Genomic DNA, 24,116 nt, shown 5'->3' with positions numbered 1-24,116 from the left:
TCTAAAACTTACGAAACATCAGGTGTAGTATTGGCCAGAAGCCTCACGCAGTCGAGGCAGCCCCTCGCTGCTGCGTAGTGGAGCGCCAAGGCGCCGTTGTTGGCGCGCCCGCCCGCCATCGCGCGCCCACACCACCAGCCCTCGACAGCTAAACGACCGCTCCTGTAAGAATTTCACATCAAAACCTTCAAATTTGTATTTATAACGAATTCACTTTTTCTCATAATCTACATTTTCACAATAAAATATTATCTCAAATTATTATTAATATAAGCAGCTTCTTTAAGGTGTAAATTAACCAATACATTAAATGTTTAGTATCAGTTAAAAATCACTGAAATAAGTAGACAATGCATTTTTAAAGCTCGTAGTAAGCTTCGTTTTACACGTATAAAAGACTTCAACGCTTTTTTGTAACATGCACAACGCCATCTATTTTCAGATGATCGAACTATATTGAATGTAGAGATTGTTTGTTACGCTACTGTTCACTAGATGGCGCTGCACGTATACTTAATGCAAACCGTTAGACGATTAGCCCATTTTCACGTAACTGGTATTAAATACAGAACTTTACGATTTTACAACATTAAATCGGTTTGATACACATGTAGTATATATAATAATCATTTTATTACGATGATTTTAGTAGCACTTTACATGCGATGAAGCGAGTCATCAAGTGGTGTTGTTTTAATAACGCAATACTAAAGTTTTATTATGTTAAAACAACACTATTAAATGGCTCTAAATGAAAGTAAGTAACAACTTTTATTTTAAAATCAAATTAACACATAAAATCCCCAATTTGCTATTTTTTTTAAATAGGTATTGTAAATTATGCCTCATTATTCATTCAACAGCGAAAATAATTTTACAATATAAAAAAATATTATCTTTTCTATTTTTTCGCTCGTATCATGTTTGCTCAAACGGGCTTAGCCCGTCTGGACAGAAACTACTAATGCTACTATACTACACATAAATAATTAGCATTATCGTATTCCAGTTTGTAGGGTGAATGAGCCAGAGTAACTAAAGGCACAACAGCATAACATCTTAGCTCCCAAGGCTGGTGGCACATCAGTGTTATAGGTATAAGGATTTACATACAGCGCCGATGTTATCTGTGGTTTCCACTTACCCGTCAGGTAGCCCATTTGTCGATCTACTTATAATATTCTGATACATATTTGATTGTTCATCAAATAATCATAACAAGTTTATAAAATTACGATTATATGTTTGTTTGTTGAATTAATACCTGTTGACTGTCAGGCAGGATACATTACATACATATATAATTGTATTTAACTAATATGATTGTATTTTTTAAATATTGAAAAAGAGTAACGACTAAGGAACTTTCCTTGCCGGTTTTTCTTGGTAGGATCTACTTTCCGAACTGGAAAGCTTCACTTAATTGTTAAATGACGATTCAAAAGTACTTATAAAAGCCCACTTGAAGCCCACTTTTGATTTTGATTCTTTCCTGGACTAACACCGATTTTACATTAAATGATTAAAAATTACTAATGTTTGAAAAAATAGTATTTTATATTCATGCTTTCTATATATTTCGTATTTGATTCCTCGCTTGAATGGTATAGTTATTGCATTGCCATCTAGCGGCGAGTTACAATATATTTGTTTTTAAATCAGAGCGTGTATATTACCACTATATACCATTTTACCTTATAAAATATAGATATACAGAATCGACAGGGTAATCGATCTAACTATTAATCTTCAATAAAGAAGAATCAAAAATATAATTTTATGAACTAAAAAATAATATAACTTATATAAATATCATTTTTAATTTATTTATTTTGATGTATTTGTACATTATATGCATATTTTTTTTCTTCTCAAATCAACAACTTTTTTTATACTTTTGTTAGTTCTAGAATATAGATAGTTTGCATACTGTTGCACAGATCATTTAATGGAGATTAATCAAAGTTACGTATTTTTCGAAAATTTCATTTAATTGATAGAAAACGCAAAAAATACATTGAAATAAGTTATATAAAATTGTCAATCAAGGGTGAAACGTGGAAACACCGCGAAAAAAAACTCTCAATGATTCATATTTTTATTTAATAACTTCCGTTCCGTAATTATAGGTTCTCATTCCAAATCCACCCCACGTGAACCACTAATGAGCGTTTTCATTCGTGTAATTTTAGATTTTCTGTGCTATTTTATTATTCAATGGACATTAATTGTATTATACTGTTTATTGTAAAGTACATGTAAGTAATATAAAGTTTATTTTTAACCAATAAAATATATTGGTTGGTTTAAATTTTTCTCCACTAAATTTGTAAGTTTGTAATAATATTAATAATTACAAACTAGTTGTACCCGCGACTTCATTCTCGTTTGAGGTTAACAAAAATGTATTGATCAGTTTCACTATAACTTATTAATTCTGTATTTGACAGCTTTTGTGTTATTATGTCGTTGGTAGGAAGCACCCGACGTGGAAGCAAAGTGATGGCATGCACGAGGGCATAGCGCGGTACTGGATAGTATTTGGATATTGTAAAAAAGTAAAAAGTAAAGTAACAGCCTATTTTCTATTAAATTTCCCACTGCTGAGATAAGGCCTCCTCTTCCATTAAGGAGAAATTTTGGAACATATTCCACCCCGCTGCTCCAATGCGGGTTGGTGGAATGCACATGTGGCAGAATTTCGATGAAATTAGACACATGCAGGTTTCCTCGCGATGTCTTCCTTCACTGCCGAGCACGAGATGAATTATAAACACAAATTAAGCACATATATATATAGCGGTGCTTGCCTGGGTTAGAACCCGCAATCATCGGTTAAGATGCACGCGTTCTAACCACTGGGCCATCTCAGCTCATTGGATATTGCAGGGGATATTATTGTTATATTATATATCATTATAAAATAAAAGTAGCCTAACTTAGTCCTTGTTACATCAGTTATCTACCAGGGAAAGTCCCGTCAAAAATCAATCCATCTGTTCCAGAGATTAAGCGGAACAAACAGACAGACAAAATTTGTAAAAAATGTTACTGGTATATGTACCGTTTATAAATGCACAAACGATTAGTAAAAAGTAATTATGTGACATTACAAACAGCCACTCTAATTTTATTTTATGTAAAGAAGATAGATAGGTAGTATTTTAGGCGCGAAAAGACTATAATTGAAGAATCGCAATGATGTGCAATTATGTCACATCAGAAGTTGCACGCGCATTAGTTTAAAAATACATATTTAATTACTAAAGGTATTAATTTCGGGATGTTTACCATGTTTTTTATTTTTGTTCGGTGGAGCTCGATATTTCGACATTATCTAGGAATTACTTGTTCATGAGACTGACATTCTCGTAATAAAAAACATTGTAAATATCCCGAAAGTAATACTTTTAGTAATAAATATAACCATGTCAATTTAAAATCTTACATATTTAATTGTTATAAATATGTTAAATGTTTGTCATTAATTTCTTATCTGTAGTGGTGCAACGAGTACTTAAATCATTTTCATTGTTCTCGCCTCTATTCTTACCGGTAAGCCTAACATAAGCAATACGTATAACGATGTATTTTTTTCAAATTAGGTTAATATTTTGTAAAAAATACCTAAACATGGACACTCCGGATATGAGCGTAGACAGCGTGACGCGGCTATTGTCAGCTGACCCGTAAGTTCAATGACTAACAGTAGTTGAGATACATCGTTCGTAATTATAACATCCGTATATTTCGTTTGCCCGTATCACGCATAAATTAATTTGAATATTTTAATTGCGAAAAAATCTCGAACATTGTATGGTATTAAGCAATTACGTAAGTTAATGAGAGTATCCAATTTTGCATAATAACTTTTATGTGGGTGTTTAATTCTTTCCGGAAAACCACAGATTATAATAAGATTCTTTTAGTTCTTCTTGGTTATTTCAGTAAGATTATATTTGCAAAAGATAAATTATGGTAGAATTCTGTTCCATTAAATGACTGTTTAATCATGCTTAGAACATTTATACTAATAGCTACTTAATTAAACAATAAGTAAGATCAAAATTTTCACCCAAATAATCAGAATTTAATTCGCATAAGGTTGGAAATAGTTACAATCTCCCCAATTCGAAATTGGCTGGTCAATTATTAATATCATAAATACATTTGGCGCTTCATTTTAATACGAGCAAAAAAACCTACCTAAAATTACCGGCGCGTAAAGCAACATCCAAAGTGTCGAGGTCCTCTTCGTAGTCGTGACACAACTCTAATGTTGAATTCCTTGCTTCATGCACATCGAATAATACCGTCCCATCACTATTCTTATCCGTCATTACACTTCGATACGACCTTGTCCCAAAACTAGAAGTAGCCGGCGTCCCACGCGGGAATTTTCTCGGAGGCACATTTGTATTCTGACTGGGTGGTAAGTGCTGCTTTCTTAATCTCTTTTTAACGTAACGTCTCATTCTTAATGACAGCATTACGCGTATTCGTATATGACGTTTGATGTTCCTGTCGTAACGCAGTTGTTCCTTTAACTTTCTATCACGTTTCCGTTTTGGTACTTCGTCTATCCTTTCCAGCGGAAGGTTGCGTTCGATTAATCTATTCGATTCTAGATTCGGTGATCGATTGAAGAATTCCAAATTATTGTTCTTCCACGCTTTGCTGAGCGACCAATTTTCTCCGTACGATGAATTCTTGACTTGAATTGGTTTTTCGTAAATGTCTTCATCCAGTGCGACCATCCTCCGAGATATTAGGAAGTTATCGATGTTTTTGCCTATTGTACTGGTCTGTGAACTTAACGTTGTATTTATGAGGTTCGATGTCAGCGTTGATTTGTTGTCAAAGGTGTCACGACTCAGCTTCGGTTCGGGTGAAGTATTCCTGTTCTTCCTCTTTGCTATCGTCATAATTCGTCTCCGCATGCCCGACATGTTTGTCAGTTCGCTCTTCAAGAAGGGACCCTTGCGGTCCGACGTCATATCCGGTGACCACGCTGCGTTCTCTGAACAACTGCAGAAATCCTTCAAAATCCTAGCGATAGCGTTGCAACTGTCAGACTTTGATCTCTCCTTGGGCATTTTTCCATTTTTCTCTTTATTCGTCATTTAACACACTTGTACGAATGTTTGAGAGCGCACTCAGAGTTGTAATGAGTGCATATAATAAAGTTGAACGTAATTAGAAACGAGGTTTATTCGGTAACTTCCGTATTCTCAGAGATACAATGATATTATGTAAGTGACGAGCGTCAAATGTGAAGCATCATGGCTGAGGAGAAAAGATCTTGTCGATGTTAACTCTATTAACATGCCTATACTAGCTTTCAACTTAAGCTTTGCGTATATGTCTGATCATTTAAATAACCACATTCCAGCTAAGTTTACTAAAACCTGGTGGCAATATTACATGAAAAAAAATTGTCCAATAGACACAAAATTTAATTCTAATCACAGATTCAAAGTTTGTGGCGAGAATTTTCATTTACTGTATTTAGATTTATAATAATCATCTAGTATTGTTAAAGATAATTATTGTGAATAAATTTGTATGTCTAATAAATTATGCCACGTGTTTCTATAAAATTATGCCACGTGTATATACCATTATACAAACCAGCGCCATAAAATTAGTCAAAATCAAAACCATCCCTTTAATAGGAGATTTTGAGCAACACTGACTTTTACAGAAATTCGAAATTCAAAACATTTCAAATCAACAAATAAAAAATATAATGGCATCAATTGCATTAACAGATGAGTAATAACAACCAAAAACATCAACACCATACGCAATTCCGTAGTTAAAAGCTAGTACAAGAAAAAAACACCAAGACAATGTAAATCATAATGATTGTAAAGAAATGTTTTCCATTTACTTTTCAATTTGTGAAAACAATAAGGAAATACAGTTAAAGTATTATGCATAGTACGTTTCCTAATACCATTTTAATCTTTAGGAAAACAATGGAAACTTAGACTTTAATACTATACGAGTAAAATGGATTTCCAGAACGTAAATCGAATATTTGAATTTTACAAAATATATTTTTTTTTTTTGTGAAAAATTCTAGACAAAGATGACACCTTTAACGGATTAAAAAAAAATGTGACAAAATTCCAGTCGTCAAGACAGTTCTGATTTATAGACGTGTTATTACGTGAATATATTTACATATTTTAATTAGACCTACCATAAGATACCCCAAAACAATATTAACAAGTTGTTCGACTACAACTCTTACTTTTACAAACTAATGACCCCTTGCAACGTCACGCACTTAACAACTGTTTGATAAATTATACAGAACAGGTTTTTTTATCGCGTGATTGATAAAAACTCATCGTTCGATTAATGAAACGATTTTCTTGTATACACATATTTGATTATGTCACACGATAAATAGAAAATTACATTAGGCAAATTACAGTGTGGTGTGGAATTAAAAAAAATAGTGTCAACGCCCACACATATGAGGAAATAGAGTCTGGTTTGATTAAAAATATATTAAGGCTGTATAGTTTTTTATCTCACTGAACGGCGAAAGATAGTTGCAGATTCAGAAATCGATAATTTTTTATTGAATTAAAATACTTAATTATAATTTTAACTTTTTTATATTTAGTATTATTACTACTTATACAAATAAAAATAAACAATTATATATTATATAATTATTTATCTTTATTTGTATAAGTTGGTATAATTAGACATCACGTGTAAATTTTAAACAAAATTGCACCGTAATGTAAAGTCAGTTACAAAAAGCTATAAATTCAAAAAATATTACAATACGAGTAAATGTGATGCTTTTACATAAAAAAAAATCCAACAAAATTTAATTTAATTTAATTGGCTTATTTGGTGTAAGCCTATATGTTGGAAGATACAACGAAAGATTTTATCGTTTAAAATAAAGAAGTTACGTTAGCCATGTCCTATATGTATATAAAAAAGCCAGTAAAAAAAGTAGTTGATAGCTGCAAAGTAAGATACAACTTTTCTTGAAATAATTAATTTGTAATATTTCGCGCCATTTTTTCAGCAAACATGGCTACCTTATTGTTGTTTCCCGCTTTTCAACCATTAACGACATGATTTTAACAACCCCTGCCCACTGAGCGTGTAATAACTACACGACGGTACCAGTTCAACAATTTACTTTCTATCTCATGTTGCATGCTAATAATATTCTTTTAATTACAAACCCTAAAGATAAAAATTCCCGCCATTATACAATCTACTTTTTTTAATATCGTGAGTATAATAGACTGAAGGCCATTCAGCCATTTAAATTTAAATTTTATTCTTTTTTAATCCAATTTCAAATAAAAAAAAAAAATAATTCCGTTACGTTCTATTCTTAAAATGTAATTTTTTTTAATATTATAATGAGATAAAATTAAAGTGATTTATCTATGACGTGCTCTTACGTAAACATGAAAATAAAAATCCTCATACATAAAGTATATGAATAAAACGAAAGTTAATTTCCATTGAATTTAATTATGCATGTATCTGATGACCGTTTACTTTTAGAAATATAGTCTAAAAAGATAAATCAAATAATTCTAGACAATTATTTGATGCTTTTTTTTAAAGAGAAATTTAATTGTGGTGTGTATTGTTTTAACAGCCCCGTTGTTTATCGCACAAGTATGCGCATCGATCAACGTTTAAAATTATATTTTTTGTTAGTTTCATCACAGATACAAATTATTTACGTCGTTTAAAAATAGAACGAAGTTTTTTATTTATATTTCAATTATTAACACTAAATATGTTAGGGAAATACTTAAATATTTTATAATAATAAATATCTGGAAGAAGAGATTTTCTGTTACAATTAAAAACTCAATACTCTGATCTTAAATCGACAATAATAAATTGTTATATTTTTGACATAATACTGATGACAAAAAAAATTACTATTAATATTATTCAACATCTGTTAATATCAAAAATAAAGAAAATCTACATTTTATGAGACGGAGAAGGTTAATATTAATTACGGTTTTATTAAAAACATGTGTCTTTTTATTGGCTTTTTATATTTATGTACTATGCATATTACCTTAACATAATAATAATTTACATAAAAAGATTGAATATCGAATAAAATTTACAAAATCCATCAGCATCCAAAAATATTATCGCTTATGCAACACATAGTTTCACATTCACTCTCACGGCACGATCAATATGTTAATTCACTTTCGTACACGAAACTCGTTCCGATAATTCATGGATAGTCTATGCCATAAATTAAAAGAAATGTAAATGTCAAAAAAAGCGCGCCAAATCGTTCACGGGACACGCTGCTTGACGGTCACCAAATGTTGTACTGTTCATAAGTACAGTTGACCATGTCGAATTGCGCGTGTGTAACGACTGCGCCACTGGCCAGCCTCGCTCTTTCTCCCATTCCTACATAACTGATGATCGACGCTGATGGTAATTAACAATTAAACTGCAGAATAATGTCGCCGATTTTATCAAAGAGATCCAAATATATTATTTTATATATTTTTTGTCTGTTCAACGACTGCCTTTGCTTTTGATTCTGTTAATAGGGAGACAATATTGGTAAAATTTTCTTACGTTAATTTTTTTTTAAATAGCATAGTTTTTTTTTCTATCAAGATATAGTATACATATATATATTTGTTTTATCTAAATTTTCCTTTTTTTTTAATTCGTTACTATGATTTATACATGTCATTACTTATGTATTTAACGATAATTTATCATCGTTGACTGGTTTTCCCGCCGCGAAACGTTTGTTTTAGTTAATAAGCAAATAAAAAGTGAAATCCGTGACATGCAGATTTACTTTTATAATTTTTTATAAAAAAAAAATATAACTTTCAACTTTTTTCTAAAATGTATTTAACTAGTCTTTTTTTCTAAAATGTATTTAATAAACGCCAACTGCCCTTGATATTAAAATTTGGTGTTTGTAATTCTGCAACATAAGTTTTTTGAAAGCATAGTGTCAATGACAAGGGGTTAGAGAGTGTTACAGCCCCTTGTTTTACACGGTATGGTTGGGTTTGTACCCGAACATTCGTATACGTTAGATAACCTGTGTCTGTGCAATGTAACTAAATGTGTCTTGTGCATTTTGTTACTCACATTTATGCATTATTACATCTCCTAGCTACCAGTTTAAAATGTTATAATAACCTGTTATATCTAGGCCAAAAACATAAATATTAAGTTTTATAGTAAAAAAAATTGCTATTTAAAACGTTCATACAACATATATTTTGGAAAAATATTCCTTATTTTGAATTATAAATACATATAAAGAGATGTCTTGCATTATTGTAACATCTATCAGTATCATTGATACTGATATGCAAAATGTAATCAACATTAATTATAACCAGAGGAAATTATGAAGCTACCAGAAAAACAGGACAAATACGGATTTAGTATTTGTCTATGTAACTCTAAAATTGGTTGTATAACCAGTACCCGTTTCAGTACGGCAGGTAAAGCTGAGTGGTAGTTCGCACGCCCGATGGCCATCTATCGAGGAATTGATGAGCATCTTCTGGGAAGTAATTAATTTGTTTTTTAATTTTTACCTCCGTGACAAAAAACAATAATTACAAGTTGCATAACAAACTTTTAAACATAACATAAGCTGTTTCGATTCGACTTTTTTAACTATTTCAATTTTAATGCATGAATTTAAGTAATTAATATTAGACGATAAAAAGGCGTGGATTAATATTTGACTTTCATACAGGATATATTATATGAATTGTATTTAACTGACGTAACTTCGTATGTCTGATGCTGGAAATAAGTAACTGCTAAAGTAAGTGTTTTTTGCTAGTTCTTCTTGATAGAAGATGGCTCTACATTTAACACAGTTCTGTATAATTAAAATCCTAAAGTTCTGTAAAAAGCCTACATGAATAAAGTACATTGTAATTTTGATTTTTATTTAAGTATTCTTAGTGTATTTAAAAAAAATGTTGCTCAAAATATTTGAATTATATTTATTATTTAAATAATTAATTCCAAATGACTATTGATCAGCAAAGTATTAAATCAATTTTTATACAATGCAGAACATATTATGACTTGATTATAGATATTGAAAACGATTAAAATTCAGATGAATGCAAATCGATTTAGTTCATTCATTATTTGATTTATAGCGCCTCTAAATTATATAATAAAACAAAACAAATAATACCTGATTCATCCTGTTACAAAAAATATTCATGAGGCTGACGTCTTGGGATTTCATTATCGAGGGATATCATTTTTAAAAGGTAAATAAGTCAGCTCACTGAGGTATTAACTCCATGCTTTTTTATCATCTATAAACTCCATACCATCTTCAAAAAGAGGAAACCCTTGCCTAGAGCTTAGACATCTTCAAGTTGTTCCTTACATACTCTCATGCCTCGAAATCAGATAAAGGCGATAGTTATATATACTGTTGTGTGTCCTTGTGTATTATGTCATGAACAGTTCCACTCTCCGTTAACATTGATCGAAGCGACCAGGATCAAGAAAATATAATCGTAATTTAAAAGTGTTTCCAATTCCGTAAAACCAGATCCGTTTTAAGGGAAAAATATATTGTCGTTCTCCCGACCCCCAATATAAATTTCAATTAGCCAATTCCAATGATGCAAGATCAACGAGCGCCGCCTTGATTTTTTGCATTCCCTTTGCACACTGGATGAAGATGGGCTTAGAATTAGCAAAATACAATTTCATTTGTATATTCTTCCACATTTGATTAAATATATTGTGCATATCATACATAAAGACTATGTATGAATTGTAGAAATAAGTTAAGTTCATATATTTATTATACATTAAATTCAAAACGATTTATGTGATGAACCTAAATTAACTTAACTTTCCGCTCCAAAACTCATTTGCGAAATCGTATAATGAATGATCCTACAACATACAATACTATTGTAACATTGCTTAATATCTGCACTTCTAAATGTTTAACACGTAATGTAAATGGAAATTACAATCTATATTTCTAGATGATAAAAAGCAGGATATATTAATTTAAATAATTGTATTTGACTAATTGGACTTTACATTTTTTAAATGTTGAAAAAAAGTAACTACTGAGTTTCTTGCCGGTTTTCAACCGACTTCAAAAAGGAGGAGGTTATCAATTCGTCTGTTTTTTTTTCTCAGTAGAATATACTTTCCGAACCGGTAGTAGCTTCACTTATTTGTAAAATGACGATTCAAAAGTGCTTGTAAAAGCCTACTTGAATAAAGTTTATTTTGCTTTTGATTTGAATTTCTATATTAATAGTTGTGAAAGTAACTATGACTGTCTTTCTGTCCGCCGTTTTTCACGATCAAACCACTGAAGCGAATTTGATGAAATTTGGTATGCAGTAAATTTGAAGTCCAAGAAAGGACTACTATAAGTAGATACTAATTTACTTATATAAATATGATCTAGTTCCATCGAATCAAATCAAAATAATGTATTTTATTCGAGTTAACTTATAATGATGCGTTTTTCAATCATCAATATTTAAACACTACCGTTTCGAAAACCAACCTCTAGTAAGAAGAAATGATAAGAAACTTGCATACTTTTCAAATAAACAGATTGAATATAAACATTGTGTGATGGAACACCAACCTAAAATCAGGCGTTATTTTGTAAAAAGTATTATTTTATTAATAATGAGATTTATGAATTATTTTAGTTTTACTAAACTTTTTTTAAGTTATTAATTTAATGTATTACTTTTTTTAACTGCATTTACTAATAGACAAACGTCACATTCGAGTTGATATATACGCATGACTTAAGTCTTTTCGATAATGAGATTTACTACAGACTGTCAAGTATAAGTTGGCGTTCCTGTGGCAGCACCTGCTACACCCTTTGTCTTGCCACTTTTTTGTTTATTTACCAATATATCCCTAGAAAATAATTCTCTACGTATCATTTTTAATAGATTTAGGGTAAGTTTTCTTAATAAGGGTAAATAAAACAAATAAGATATAAATGAACAAAAAAAATTAGTACATGTTTTTGCCACACGCCAACTTACACTTGACGCGCTATATCAAGACTCTGTAGTAATATTTTCCCACCTCATGTTCACTCACATACATATATCACCTTATTGTCTTATTAGCTTAATATATGCCTCGTATAACTTGCTTATAATTTTAAACAGAATATAGAAAAATAGTTTTTTTTCTAAATTCTTTATTAACAAAACCAGTTTTCATGTTTGTGATTTGTAGTTGAGCTTTCTCCAGACCCGTCTGGGTGGGTACCACCCACTTGTTAATTTATTCTTCCGCTAAACAACATTGAATGTTATATGCAAGATATATATTTAAATGGTAGCCACAAGACATATAATAAAGTACGTATGATTAGCGTCATATTAACCAATATATATATAGGCAATGGATTAACAAACTTATTTTAAAAAGTTTTCCTAAGTTAAAAAAATAATAATTACTATCAATTCTCATTCTCATTTTCTGACACGGGAACTTCCAATACGATATAATGCTAGGCTTGGTCTTGTATGAGATCCCGAGGTTCTGGGTTGACATCCCAAGTCGGTCAGACGAAAATTTATTAAGTTTTTCTATCAGAAAATGCTCACTAACAGCCTGAAATCTAGTAATTGGAAGTGATAAAAACCGTGCTTAGGAAAGCTGGTAAAGCAGTTGGTCATGCGCTTGAAGTCTTTCCGGTGTTGGATTTGCCGTTTCGTCGAATTATGAGAGAGAAGCAATAGGTAGTACATCTGTATTTACCCAAACACTTTTGCACTATAATATACCCTGCTTAGTTGAGATTGGTGTCCCTTATGCCACCGTGGATGAATTCATTCAAAATGACGTAATAATAATAATAAAATAATTTTGAACTACGAACATCAAAACGTATTATTGAAATAATTTCGTCCAAATTATGTTTATTCAAATAACCCATCTCCACTCGAGCAGAGCACAGTAAGTCACGGTTAGTCAATCTTCCAAGAATCACACGAGACAATCAATTATAAAACGAACATATGGACAAAAACAATAATCTCATGATCTAATAACGCGACGTCTTTGTAAAGTGAAATTTTAATTATCATTATCATTGATATCGTTTTTTTAGATGTCTGGAGATTTAACAAAAAAAGGCGGTCTTGTAAATACCAATGATTCCAACGACAAAATGTATTTTGGTTTGGTATACTAGATTAAAATATATTGTATTTTTTTTCAATTGAAAAATGTTTATAAAAAATATTGTACGTTTTTGTCAAGTTATAAGATAATGAGTCAGTTAGCACTAAACAAAAATACTGTTCTAAAAACATAATGAAACTTGACCAAATGGTAATTCGAAGAACATGCTGAGTGTTAAGACCTCAATAAAAGAACAATAAATATATTGTTTAAGAAATCACCCCTGGCTTCAGATATATTAGTGGAAATTACCTAACTGCACTGGATATATATTATATACATTTCTTCAATTTCTTCTTCCTCCCATTAACCGGAAAATCAGAGACAAGAAAGATCACAGACATAAAAAAGCTTTATGTGCATTTCGACGCATGTTAGGCAATGTGAATAGTGACTCTAAAAAAAAAGAAAAGTATAGTAACAGCCTGTAAATTTCCCACTGCTGGGATAAGTCTTCTTCTGGAAAGGGTTTGGAACATATTCCACCACGCTGTTCCAATGCGGGTAGGTGGGTGGTTGGTGAAATGCCACATGTGGCAGAATTTCATAATAAATAATAGACACATGCTGGTTTCCTCACGATGTTTTCCTTCACCGTCGAGCATGAGATTAATTATAAACACAAATTAAGCACATATATATAGCGGTGCTTGCCAGGATTTGAACCCGAAATCATCGGTGCACGCGTTCTAACCACTTCATTACTCAAACTGTAGGCTGCCCATAATTTTGAAAAATCCTATATTTTAGGATTGAGAGACTGAGACATGAGGATTTACGAGGCAGTTCGATTTGTAAAAACTAATCTAGATTTTGACACATTAACAATTAACATACAAACACCACACACCGTATTAATATCGTATTGTTTTACGGATTGCCTAGCAATTTATAAAGCCTTTTGATTCTGATACCTTGTACTTTAATGTAGAGAGAAAACTACTACATCAGTTACTCCTAATAACTTTGCTGTTTTAGTTATAGAAAACCAAGTTTTTTCTCAACAAATAACTCTCACTATGATCAATGTCATAATGATTGCTTGAATATGGATGGTATACGAAGACACATTGACAGATGGTATGATCAATTCTAGATCTCTTATCAAGCTAGGAAAAGGAATATCAAAAATATAAATTGGAACTCGGAATAAAATAGTTAAACTAGATTAACATTCAAGATAAGATATATCTGTTACAATATATCATACAGTATACAAGCAATATAGCATAAAGTATACTGTTATAAAATCAATAATGTTATTACGTTACGTTCAGGGGTAATAATAGAAAGTTAATCATTAATTTTTTTGAATATACACGTCAAGCAGAAATAAACCGAACGTTTTATAAAATACGTTTTTTTTTTTCATTAAAATCGTACTTACTGTCAAACTTTATACGGTCACTGTACTCTTTAAGTTATTAACAAAACAAAAACTATTTAAACCTTATAAACGATACAAACATTTGTACACAGTGATGCGAGAACGAGTCGGTCATCTCTTTCCGGCGGAAGTTGTCCAACAGCCATATTAAAAACAACGTCACTATTATATACCACATAACAACAATGTCAAAATATCACGACCTTAAGGTTCAACGATCACAGAGTATTTACGTACAGATAAAACACAAAAATCAAATTAACATTACTATTTTTAAAATTTCGTTGTGTAACCTATGAATATTGTGAACTAAATGCAAAAATAGTATTGTCTCGCGCGTATGTGAAAGCAGATGTACATAAGTATAGATGACGTGCGCTTGAGTGCTTTGTTCGGTTCTATGTAATGTATTCGATAAATATGGCGGCGCTACTATCGCTAGAAAACAGTGTAATGGGTGCGTAAACAGAGATTTGCTTAAATAAACATAATTCAAACGTACTTTTTCACACTCATAGGAAGTTACATCTACTAATATATTAAAAGGTTATTACGTTAACCTTCGATTTCATTGTAACGTACAAAGAAGACAGTTACTACAAAAACAGTCTACAAAACAAAAATCTTTTAAGTAAGAAAGTTTTCCTTTAATTTTATGTAATATCAAAAAAAGTACCAGCGCATAATTAATTAAGACTACAATATTTTGTTAGTATCATATTAAATCGAATATTATTGAAGTGACATGCAAAAGCATTATTACAATAGATAACACCTTTCTTTTATCTCCACTGATAACAATTAGGATGGTACAGTTTTCTTTCAGAAAGCATTGTGATTCATTTTGGACATACTAATAGTACTAAAATAAAAAAACATAGTTATTATTTTGATTTGTATACTTATTTATGGCAAAGATGAGAACGGAAAATACCTATTGTTGTAACAGATTATAAATGACAGCTGTCAAAATAATCGACGCAATGATGTCTCTATATTTCACTTGCTCTGTGTGCTCAGTCGTGCATCAGTTTTTGGTTACTATTCACGGAATGAGCATACATACACTTTCGTTTCAATATAAAATATTTTGCTTTCGTAATTGAAACTAATAACATACCAATTATCTTTGGTTATCAAACGTCAGACGAGTTAATTTTTATTAATTAATTCCTTACGTTTTCTAATTAATTGGGTTGACTAATTTCAAGTTCTTTTAGACATATATGGAGACAGTTGTAATACTTTCATTACATTGATCATATTTATTTCTAAAATAAAATTAAGGAATTAATGAACATAAAGAAATACTATTACTTAAAAACCTTTAAGCAATGGAGGTAATTCTAAACTATTTGACAGATCTACAAATATTGTCAACTCATTCTCATGTATAGCAGTTAAAAGAAATAGCAAGATTTGAAAGCTCCCTACCACCTGGTGGTAAGCGATCACCACTGCCCATAAAATCTAAGTATTGCTGAATGGCAAGAAATTCTGACGCGTGGTACTAAGACGGGAAGAGCGAATAGTGTACGATCATCAGTGATAGTCCGTACTATACATATTATACCTTACCTGACCCCCATTACCAATAAAATTGAAGATTATTTAAGTATTGAATATATCTTAAAATACAAGTAATTATCGATGAAACATAATTTCAAAAATGGAATAAAACATCAAGACACATCTTTAAACAAAAAAAAATAAACTAAAATAAAAAAAAATCCAAATTGAAAGTAAAGATACACCCAAGGCGAGCTACAGATATAATATCTTTATTATATTGGGAAATTAAAATATGAACATACTAACATACATTTATCAATATGACAGGTGTATATTATACTTTATTAAGTTATATTAAAAACAGGAAACTCGTTTTAATATGACTGATGACACTTTCACTTGCACAGAGTTCTAGAATAACATATAATTTTGATAAAATCTTGAGAGTTCGACTTATCTAAATTCGCTAGCTAACTTCAATTTATTTACTAGCACAGCTCGTATATAACTCTTGCTGGGAATCTTTTCCGCATTAAATAAATGGCTTAGATTATAAAACACCTCGCTATATCACTACGATTGATACACATGTTTGATTCCTTACAATGATTTCGATATGATGGTTTTAAAGCTACAATCTTTGTCTATAGTCCTTGTATTGTATCTATCTTGACTCTCGGATTTATTTATATCCATTTAATTTTTATATATTCATTTCATTTTAATATTTACGGTAGATTTTTTTTTTAATATGCCATAGCATTTAACTTAGTTTTATATAGATATACCAACTGGACTTGCAACATTACTTACGATAAATTTATTAAATAAAACCTTCCTACTTCCTTAGGGGGTGGATTTTCGTAAAATTTCTAAAAATCAGACGCAATCAGTGAATGGTATTTTGCTTCCTATATATATATATATTATACATACATAGATTAATCATTATTTCAAAATTAAAATAGGTAATAGTGCACCCATTTTGCGCATGCGCAGCGCTACCATCTAACGTTAACAATCAACAATTCGTCGTCACGCTCTATTATAACGAGCAATATGTAAGACTTAAAACAGTTGCTTACTGAACATAATCCTCGATGGCGCTGTTGTTTATAATTAATCAATCAATATAAAGTTAGAGTACGAAACAATTTAGATGTAGCATCGGCAAAATTCGTAAAACCGATCACATCCGAATTAAGTACGCTCTCCCAAATTATCAGTATTTATTTCTTAGGTGACAGTGTGGTGGAATATGTTCCAAACCTTCTCCTCTAAGGGAGAGGAGGCCTTTAGCCCAGCAGTGGGAATTTACAGGCTGTTGTTGTTGTTCTTATTTCTTAGGTGAATATAATATTTACACAAACTTAATAAATTGTAATGTGTTTTGACCTTATATATTCGTCAATTTCAAAATCAAAATAAAATTTATATTGTAAAAGCCTACTTGAGCTTTTACAAGCATTTTTGATTCATCATTTAACAATTAAGTGAAGCTACCACCGGTTCGGAAAGTACATTCTACCGAGAAAAACCGGCAAGAAACTCAGTAGTTACTCTTTTTTTATTAATTGATACATGCACTTGCTCACTCGGGTCGAACTGACGCGAGAATCTATATATATAGCGATGAATAGCGTCGAATGGCGCGATAGGGAGCTATTTCTATTGGTTGTATAAATCGGCAGTTATCGGTTTTATTGAATTTGCCGATGCTACACCTAAGTTGTGTCGTACTATAAATGAAGGATGGTAAACGAATATGATACGAAAAGTAGCCTGCAGTCTTCTCTAAAAACATTGTAATGATGATGAATTCGGTCATACCATCTATTCTTGATATAAACTATCAAACCACACAGGGCTTTTATTTCTGTAAAGACGTATATACAAACACAAGTGCTAGAATATTCTCACGTATGGTCTGATAGGTAAAGCGGTAAACGGAATGGTTTCACGATATGTAAGACAAACAGCTGCACGAACTATATCCCATTATTAATTCACCAATCTCGTTGATTGAAATATAATAAGCGTTTTAATAATTATTATTTAAACAGATTCACATTTCCTAGATTGTCACACTATTTATACTGGAAATACACAAAGACATACTAAAACTGTGCTGAGAGTTTGGTTTGGAAATGAAATCATAATCAAAAACATTCTTTATTCAAGTAAAGCTACCACCGGTTCAGAAAGTAGATTCTAACGAGAACAACCGGCAAGAAACTCAGCAGTAACTCTTTCTCACAACTCTATTTACAATTTATCTCTATAAACTACAATTACATTTAAATATATCCTGCGAAGAAATCAACTTATATTTACTCCAATAAAATAATCTATAAATATATAATTATAATAATGATTATAAAATTAATACAACAATAATAGTAGAATGATATAAAATAGACTGACCTAAAAAATGTTATTGAATGTAGGAGATAACGATTAAAAGTAATAAAAATTAATGATTATACTAATAAATAAATGATACTTTCTAAAACTGAGCTGCGAGCTTCACGCTACGTCATTACTTTGGGAATATATAAACTTGATCTTACAACTATTCTAGATGCAGCTGAATATGTCGGATTGTTAAAAACTCGTAATATTTTGGTAGTGTAGAACCGTAATTGAAAAATAGCTCGCCTCAATTTACTATTAAAACAATCTCATTAGTAAAGCCTCTTCAGACAACAATGCATGATTTGAATAGGTGCTCTCTCATTTTAGTTTTAAAAGTTTTACCGAAGAAGGACTGACTAAAATCGCTACCTGGCTTAACTTGAACCTACTAACTCTCAATTCTAGAAAAACGAATTTTATGTGTTTTACAATAAAAAATAGCTCCCAACCTAAAAACGACTTTAGAATTATTTTACACAAATGTGGTGACACAACTAGTGAGCGCTGCTATTGCCCTACCATTGAGAAAGTATACTCTGCTAAATATCTGGGCGTCATTATCGACCAGAAGTTATCCTGGTATCCTTATATACAATTAGTTGCTAACAGAGTTAGAAAATTAACCTGGATCTTCAAACAACTAAGATGTGTTGCTCCAACTGACTTACTTCATAGAATCTATGTGGCTTTGGCCCAATCTGTTATCACGTATTGTATATCAGTTTGGGGAGGTGCAGCTAAAACTACATTCTTGGAAGCAGAAAGAGCTCAGCGCTATCTATTAAAGGTAATGCACTTTAAGTCTTATAGATACCCCACAAACCCTTTATATAAAATTAGTAACGTTTTAACAGTAAGGCAATTATATATTCTCCATGCCATTCTTAAACGTCATAAAAAACTACATGTCGATCCAAAATATACTTATAAAAGAAAAACCCGCTTTATTGTCCCCACTGTTGTAACTAAAACTGTGTTTGCTTCCAATCAATTTAATAAAAAATCAAGTGTTATATATAACAGGATTAACAATATTTTAGATATTTATCCATTGTAAAAACAAACTTTTTTCATGGTTACTAAATTTAACATATGATCAGACAGAAGCTCTTTTGATGCTAGAAAAGTAGACATACTGACAGACACACACGCACACACACACACACACGCACGCACGCACGCACGCACGCACGCACGCACGCACGCACACACACTTTCACTCCGCATTTTTTGCATGTTCTTTTTTCTATTTTATTTTATTGTTATCTTATTAATTTGAATTTTTATAATTAATATTGTATGTTTATGGGAAGAGCGAGTCCTTCTGACACAGGTTTTAAACTTAAAAGAAGGTCTCTGCCTTATGATTGTAACAGAAATTTGAGAATCAATAAACAATTGTTTTTATTATTTTTTTATTTTAAAGTACTAGTAAGTAAAGTAATAGCCTGTAAATTTCCTACTGCTGGGCTAAGGCCTCCTCTCCTATTAAGGAGGAACATATTCCATGTTCCAAACCCTGTTCCAATGCGGGTTGGTGGAATGCACGTGTGCCAGAATTTCGGTTTCCTCACGACGTTTTCCTTCACCGCCGAGTACGAGACGAATTATAAACACAAATTAAGCACATATATATATATAGTGGTGCTCACCTGAACTGTTTGAACCCGAAACCATCGGTTAAGATGCACGCGTTCAAACCACTGGGCCATCTCAGGTCACTAGTAAATAACTTATACAGAACAAGCTGCCCTTTCGACTTCATCCAGTTAAAATCAAAATTTTATTAGCTTTCCAACCAAGCTCCACCTAACAAGTCCTATCTTCAGAGGCTCTAAGACACACAACATAAATTTAAAAATCGAAATCGGTCCAGGATCCTCCCAGGTACAGAAAATCTATACATATAAATATATATTTTGTAAAAAAATAACTACTAATTTTCATGCTGGTTGCACTACATCACATTTCGATCCAGTGGTAACGCTTCAATATCCAAAACTATTTGTAAATATCAATGAAATATATAGAATTGATTCGTATATAATATGATATATTTCATTCTACTATGTCGGTTATAACCTAGATGCTCACAGCGAGCTGATGGAATACGGTTATTGATTGAGCAATTTGCACCGATCATTGCGTTCAATACCGCACGTGTTAAGAATGTTGTATTGTTTTGTAAATGCACTTCAAACCCTCGTTATACGTACACATCTTGACTCCGTTCGTGTTACTTATGACTTATTACATCTAGCATCATATATTTTTTGATAATTTTGTTTTAATTCTTTTTTATATTTAATATATTTTGTAAGTGAACAAATGAACCGAATGGTTAGTCACCTACGCCCAAAAACATTGGCTGTAAAAGTTTGGCCGATATAATTACTGGCTCACTCACCTTTTAAACCAGAATATGATACTACTAAGTGTTGTTGTTTGACGTTAGAACGAACCAGTGAACCAGACGAACATTTATTCAGCCCTACACCAAGTTACCGACTAAGTTTCTAGTCAGTTCTTCAAAATACGAAATTATTCCTCTATGACCATATTTGATAGGTTATTTATTCTATATCGTATCAAAAGGCAATAACGAGGATACACCAGTTCACACGAAAACTAAATAACCAATTTATTTTAAATTTTAAATTGTAAAAAATCGTTTTAACTTTATTTTAATAGTTGTAATTGTAATAATTTTAATTTTTCCTACCATGTGATCATTTTTTACATTTTTATCAAATTAGAACCACTTAAACAGGATGTATATATTAATCGTACATGTCGTGTTTGCTTTAATATAGTTGTACATTTAGAAAGTAATTAGTATGTAAATTAATAAATTGTATCATTAAAATGTAACAACTGCTAGCAAACCTAATAAATAAATAAATAAATAAATATATTTATTTGCAATAATATTATTGTTAAGGAAAATCGTATATTATATTTATGTTATAAAAACGCCGAAAAATCACGTTCGTTTTATGGAAACCCCTAAAATATTTATTTTATTCTGTCTTTGTATTTGCTGTTATAGCAGAAACAATATTAAATATTTAATCCGTGATCATTTCAAGTGTCTATGACGGTTCATGAGATACAGCCTCGTAACAGACAGACGGATAGCGAAGCTTTCCTAATAGGGTTTCTTTTAGTATTGAACCCTAAAAAGCGGTCATAGCTTGTTTTAAAAAAAAACAAGCAATACAAGAAAGAGAAAGGTAATATCATAATTTCTATAATAATTTGTCTTTTGTTATGTTCAGCAAAATATAGATATAACGTAGACAATGGTGGGTTGTTACAGACTGCTATAATCAATGATCTATTAACTAGGTTACTGGGATTCTCTACTAATACAGTATATTTAATCTTATTCTGATAATAAAGTTCAAATTATGTAATTGAAGTTTAACTATATGGAACGCATTTTTATATTGACATTTGAAAAAAGATTGCCATACCAAAAAAATATTAACTAAAAAAACTGAAACAATAACACTATGTGTATAGTTATCACTATTTTATCATATTATTGAAGCAACGGTTTATTTGTTAATATTTTTCATGATCAAGTCAAACTATCGAAATTGAACCATTATTATATATTTGCGTACGGAGAGCGTTAACACAGACTGAACTCCTCCGCCTTTGGGCTTAAAGGAGGCTTTAATTGATATTTCTGAATTATAATTACTTACAAATAACTACTTGAAATATATTTGCAATTTCCAAATCTATTACCATTCCAAAATAAAAATCGTACTCGTAAATATTATTATTTATTCTTAAACATATATTATTATTGAAATATTATACGATTACGGTAGTTAACTTGTTGCCATGACATCAATATCATCTCTATACCACGATTCTTACCGTATTGTACAGTCGGGGTAAGAAAAGGTTCGTCACCTTAAGATCTATTTTCGTGTGCTCAGTATGAGCAATAATCTACTTTACCGATCGAGAATGACATATTGCGTCGCAATGATTTGATGCTTTGACTCAAAAGGTACTAAGAGTTTAAGACTTGATAAAGGAATTAATTTGAAAACTAACGAAGGTTTTCTTACTCTGACTGTACTTAAAAAAATTTCATAGACTTCCTTTGCCCACCGTACAACAGGGAATCAGAGCGTGTTCAACGCTGTTTTTAGACCGACCGGCATTATTTATAATAACTATGAAACGCCGATCAAAAACCTCGATAAGTTAAGCGTGTTACATTTCAAATTATCTCATTTCACTTAACGGTTTTCAAAACGTATTTTATAATTGTTTTATTTATGTAATCTTAGCTACACACACGCATAGCTGCTTCACACGGTTCAATAAGTAAATACATATACAACTTAATTAAAGAACAAACGTAAAAAGTAAAACTATTGCTTATTTCCTACTTGGAAAGTTTAAATGCTCGTCTTTGCTCTACTATAATATTCCTTAAGCATATACTATATATACAACTCTATATAATATACTTGGTGGTAGGGCTTTGTGCAAGCCCGTTTGGGTAGGTACCACCCATTCATCAGTTATTCTACCGCCAAATAACAGTACTCAGTATTGTTGTGTTCCGGTTTGAAAGGTGAGTGAGCCAGTGTAACTACAGGCACAAGGGACGTAACATCTTAATCCCAAGGTTGGTGGCACATTGACGATGTAAGGAATAGTTAATATTTCTTTCAGCGTCATTGTCTATGGGTGATGGTGACTACTTACCATCAGGTGGCCCATATGCTCGTCCGCTAACCTACACCATAAAAAAAATAAAAAAATACTATAAATATACTACATATAATAAATGTCTCTGAAATCACTCTGTTTATTGGTGAAGACAGCATTAAAATCTGTTGCGTGTTATAAAAGATCCAAGCCTACAAGCGGGAAGCGACTTTGTTGTATAGAATGTAGAGTTATCATAAAAAGTACTACTCAGTTCCTCACTCGTTCTCCTTATAATAGAATCCACATTCTTGTAAAACCATTCAAATATCTATATCGATATCCATATCTATATCAGTATAATAATAAATGGTAAAGCTACTGAACCATAATACATAAAACTGTTACGAAAATATGCAATGTATTTTACGAAGGTGTTAGTATAAAGCTTTGCAATTTAAAACACTTTAAGTTAGTACGCTATTTTTGTGACATGGGTGAATTTAATGTACTTTTTAATCTAAATTAAATATATAATAAAATAGAGCTGAGATGGCCCAGTGGTTAGAACGCGTGCATCTTAACCGATGATTGCGGGTTCAAACCCAGGCAAGCACCACTATATATATGTGCTTAATTTGTGTATATAATTCATCTCATGCTCGACGGTGAAGGAAAACATCGTGAGGAAACCTGCATGTGTCTAATTTCATCGAAATTCTGCCACATGTGCATTCCACCAACCCGCATTGGAACAGCGTGGTGGAATATGTTCCAAGCCCTTTCCTTAATGGAAGAGGAGGCCTTATCTCAGCAGTGGGAAATTTACAGGCTGTTACTTTACTTTTTACTTTACTTTTAATCTAAATTAAATTAAAATGTT

At 31.3% G+C, this 24,116-nt stretch overlaps 1 protein-coding gene across 6 annotated transcripts in view; it reads right to left on the bottom strand.

Annotated features, from left to right (window-relative positions):
* LOC124536896 (espin) overlaps nucleotides 1–24,116 on the bottom strand; it is a 102,620-nt gene that overhangs the window by 56,436 nt on the left and 22,068 nt on the right. For 2 of the 6 annotated variants that reach the window (XM_047113551.1, XM_047113553.1), the window contains exon 2: nucleotides 13–162. In XM_047113551.1, coding sequence (XP_046969507.1) covers nucleotides 13–162 — 150 coding nt within the window. Of the gene's footprint in view, nucleotides 1–12; nucleotides 163–4,206; nucleotides 5,287–8,141; nucleotides 8,381–14,706; nucleotides 15,013–24,116 lie in introns of those variants that run through there. The other 4 variants (XM_047113550.1, XM_047113549.1, XM_047113548.1 and 1 more) reach the window with 4 other exon arrangements.

The sequence above is a fragment of the Vanessa cardui genome, chromosome 17 (genome assembly GCF_905220365.1).
Source record: "Vanessa cardui chromosome 17, ilVanCard2.1, whole genome shotgun sequence".
NCBI classification, from domain to species: Eukaryota; Metazoa; Arthropoda; class Insecta; order Lepidoptera; family Nymphalidae; genus Vanessa; species Vanessa cardui.
The sequence above is the reverse complement of the archived record's forward strand: the minus strand, read 5'-3'. Positions and strand labels throughout refer to the sequence as shown.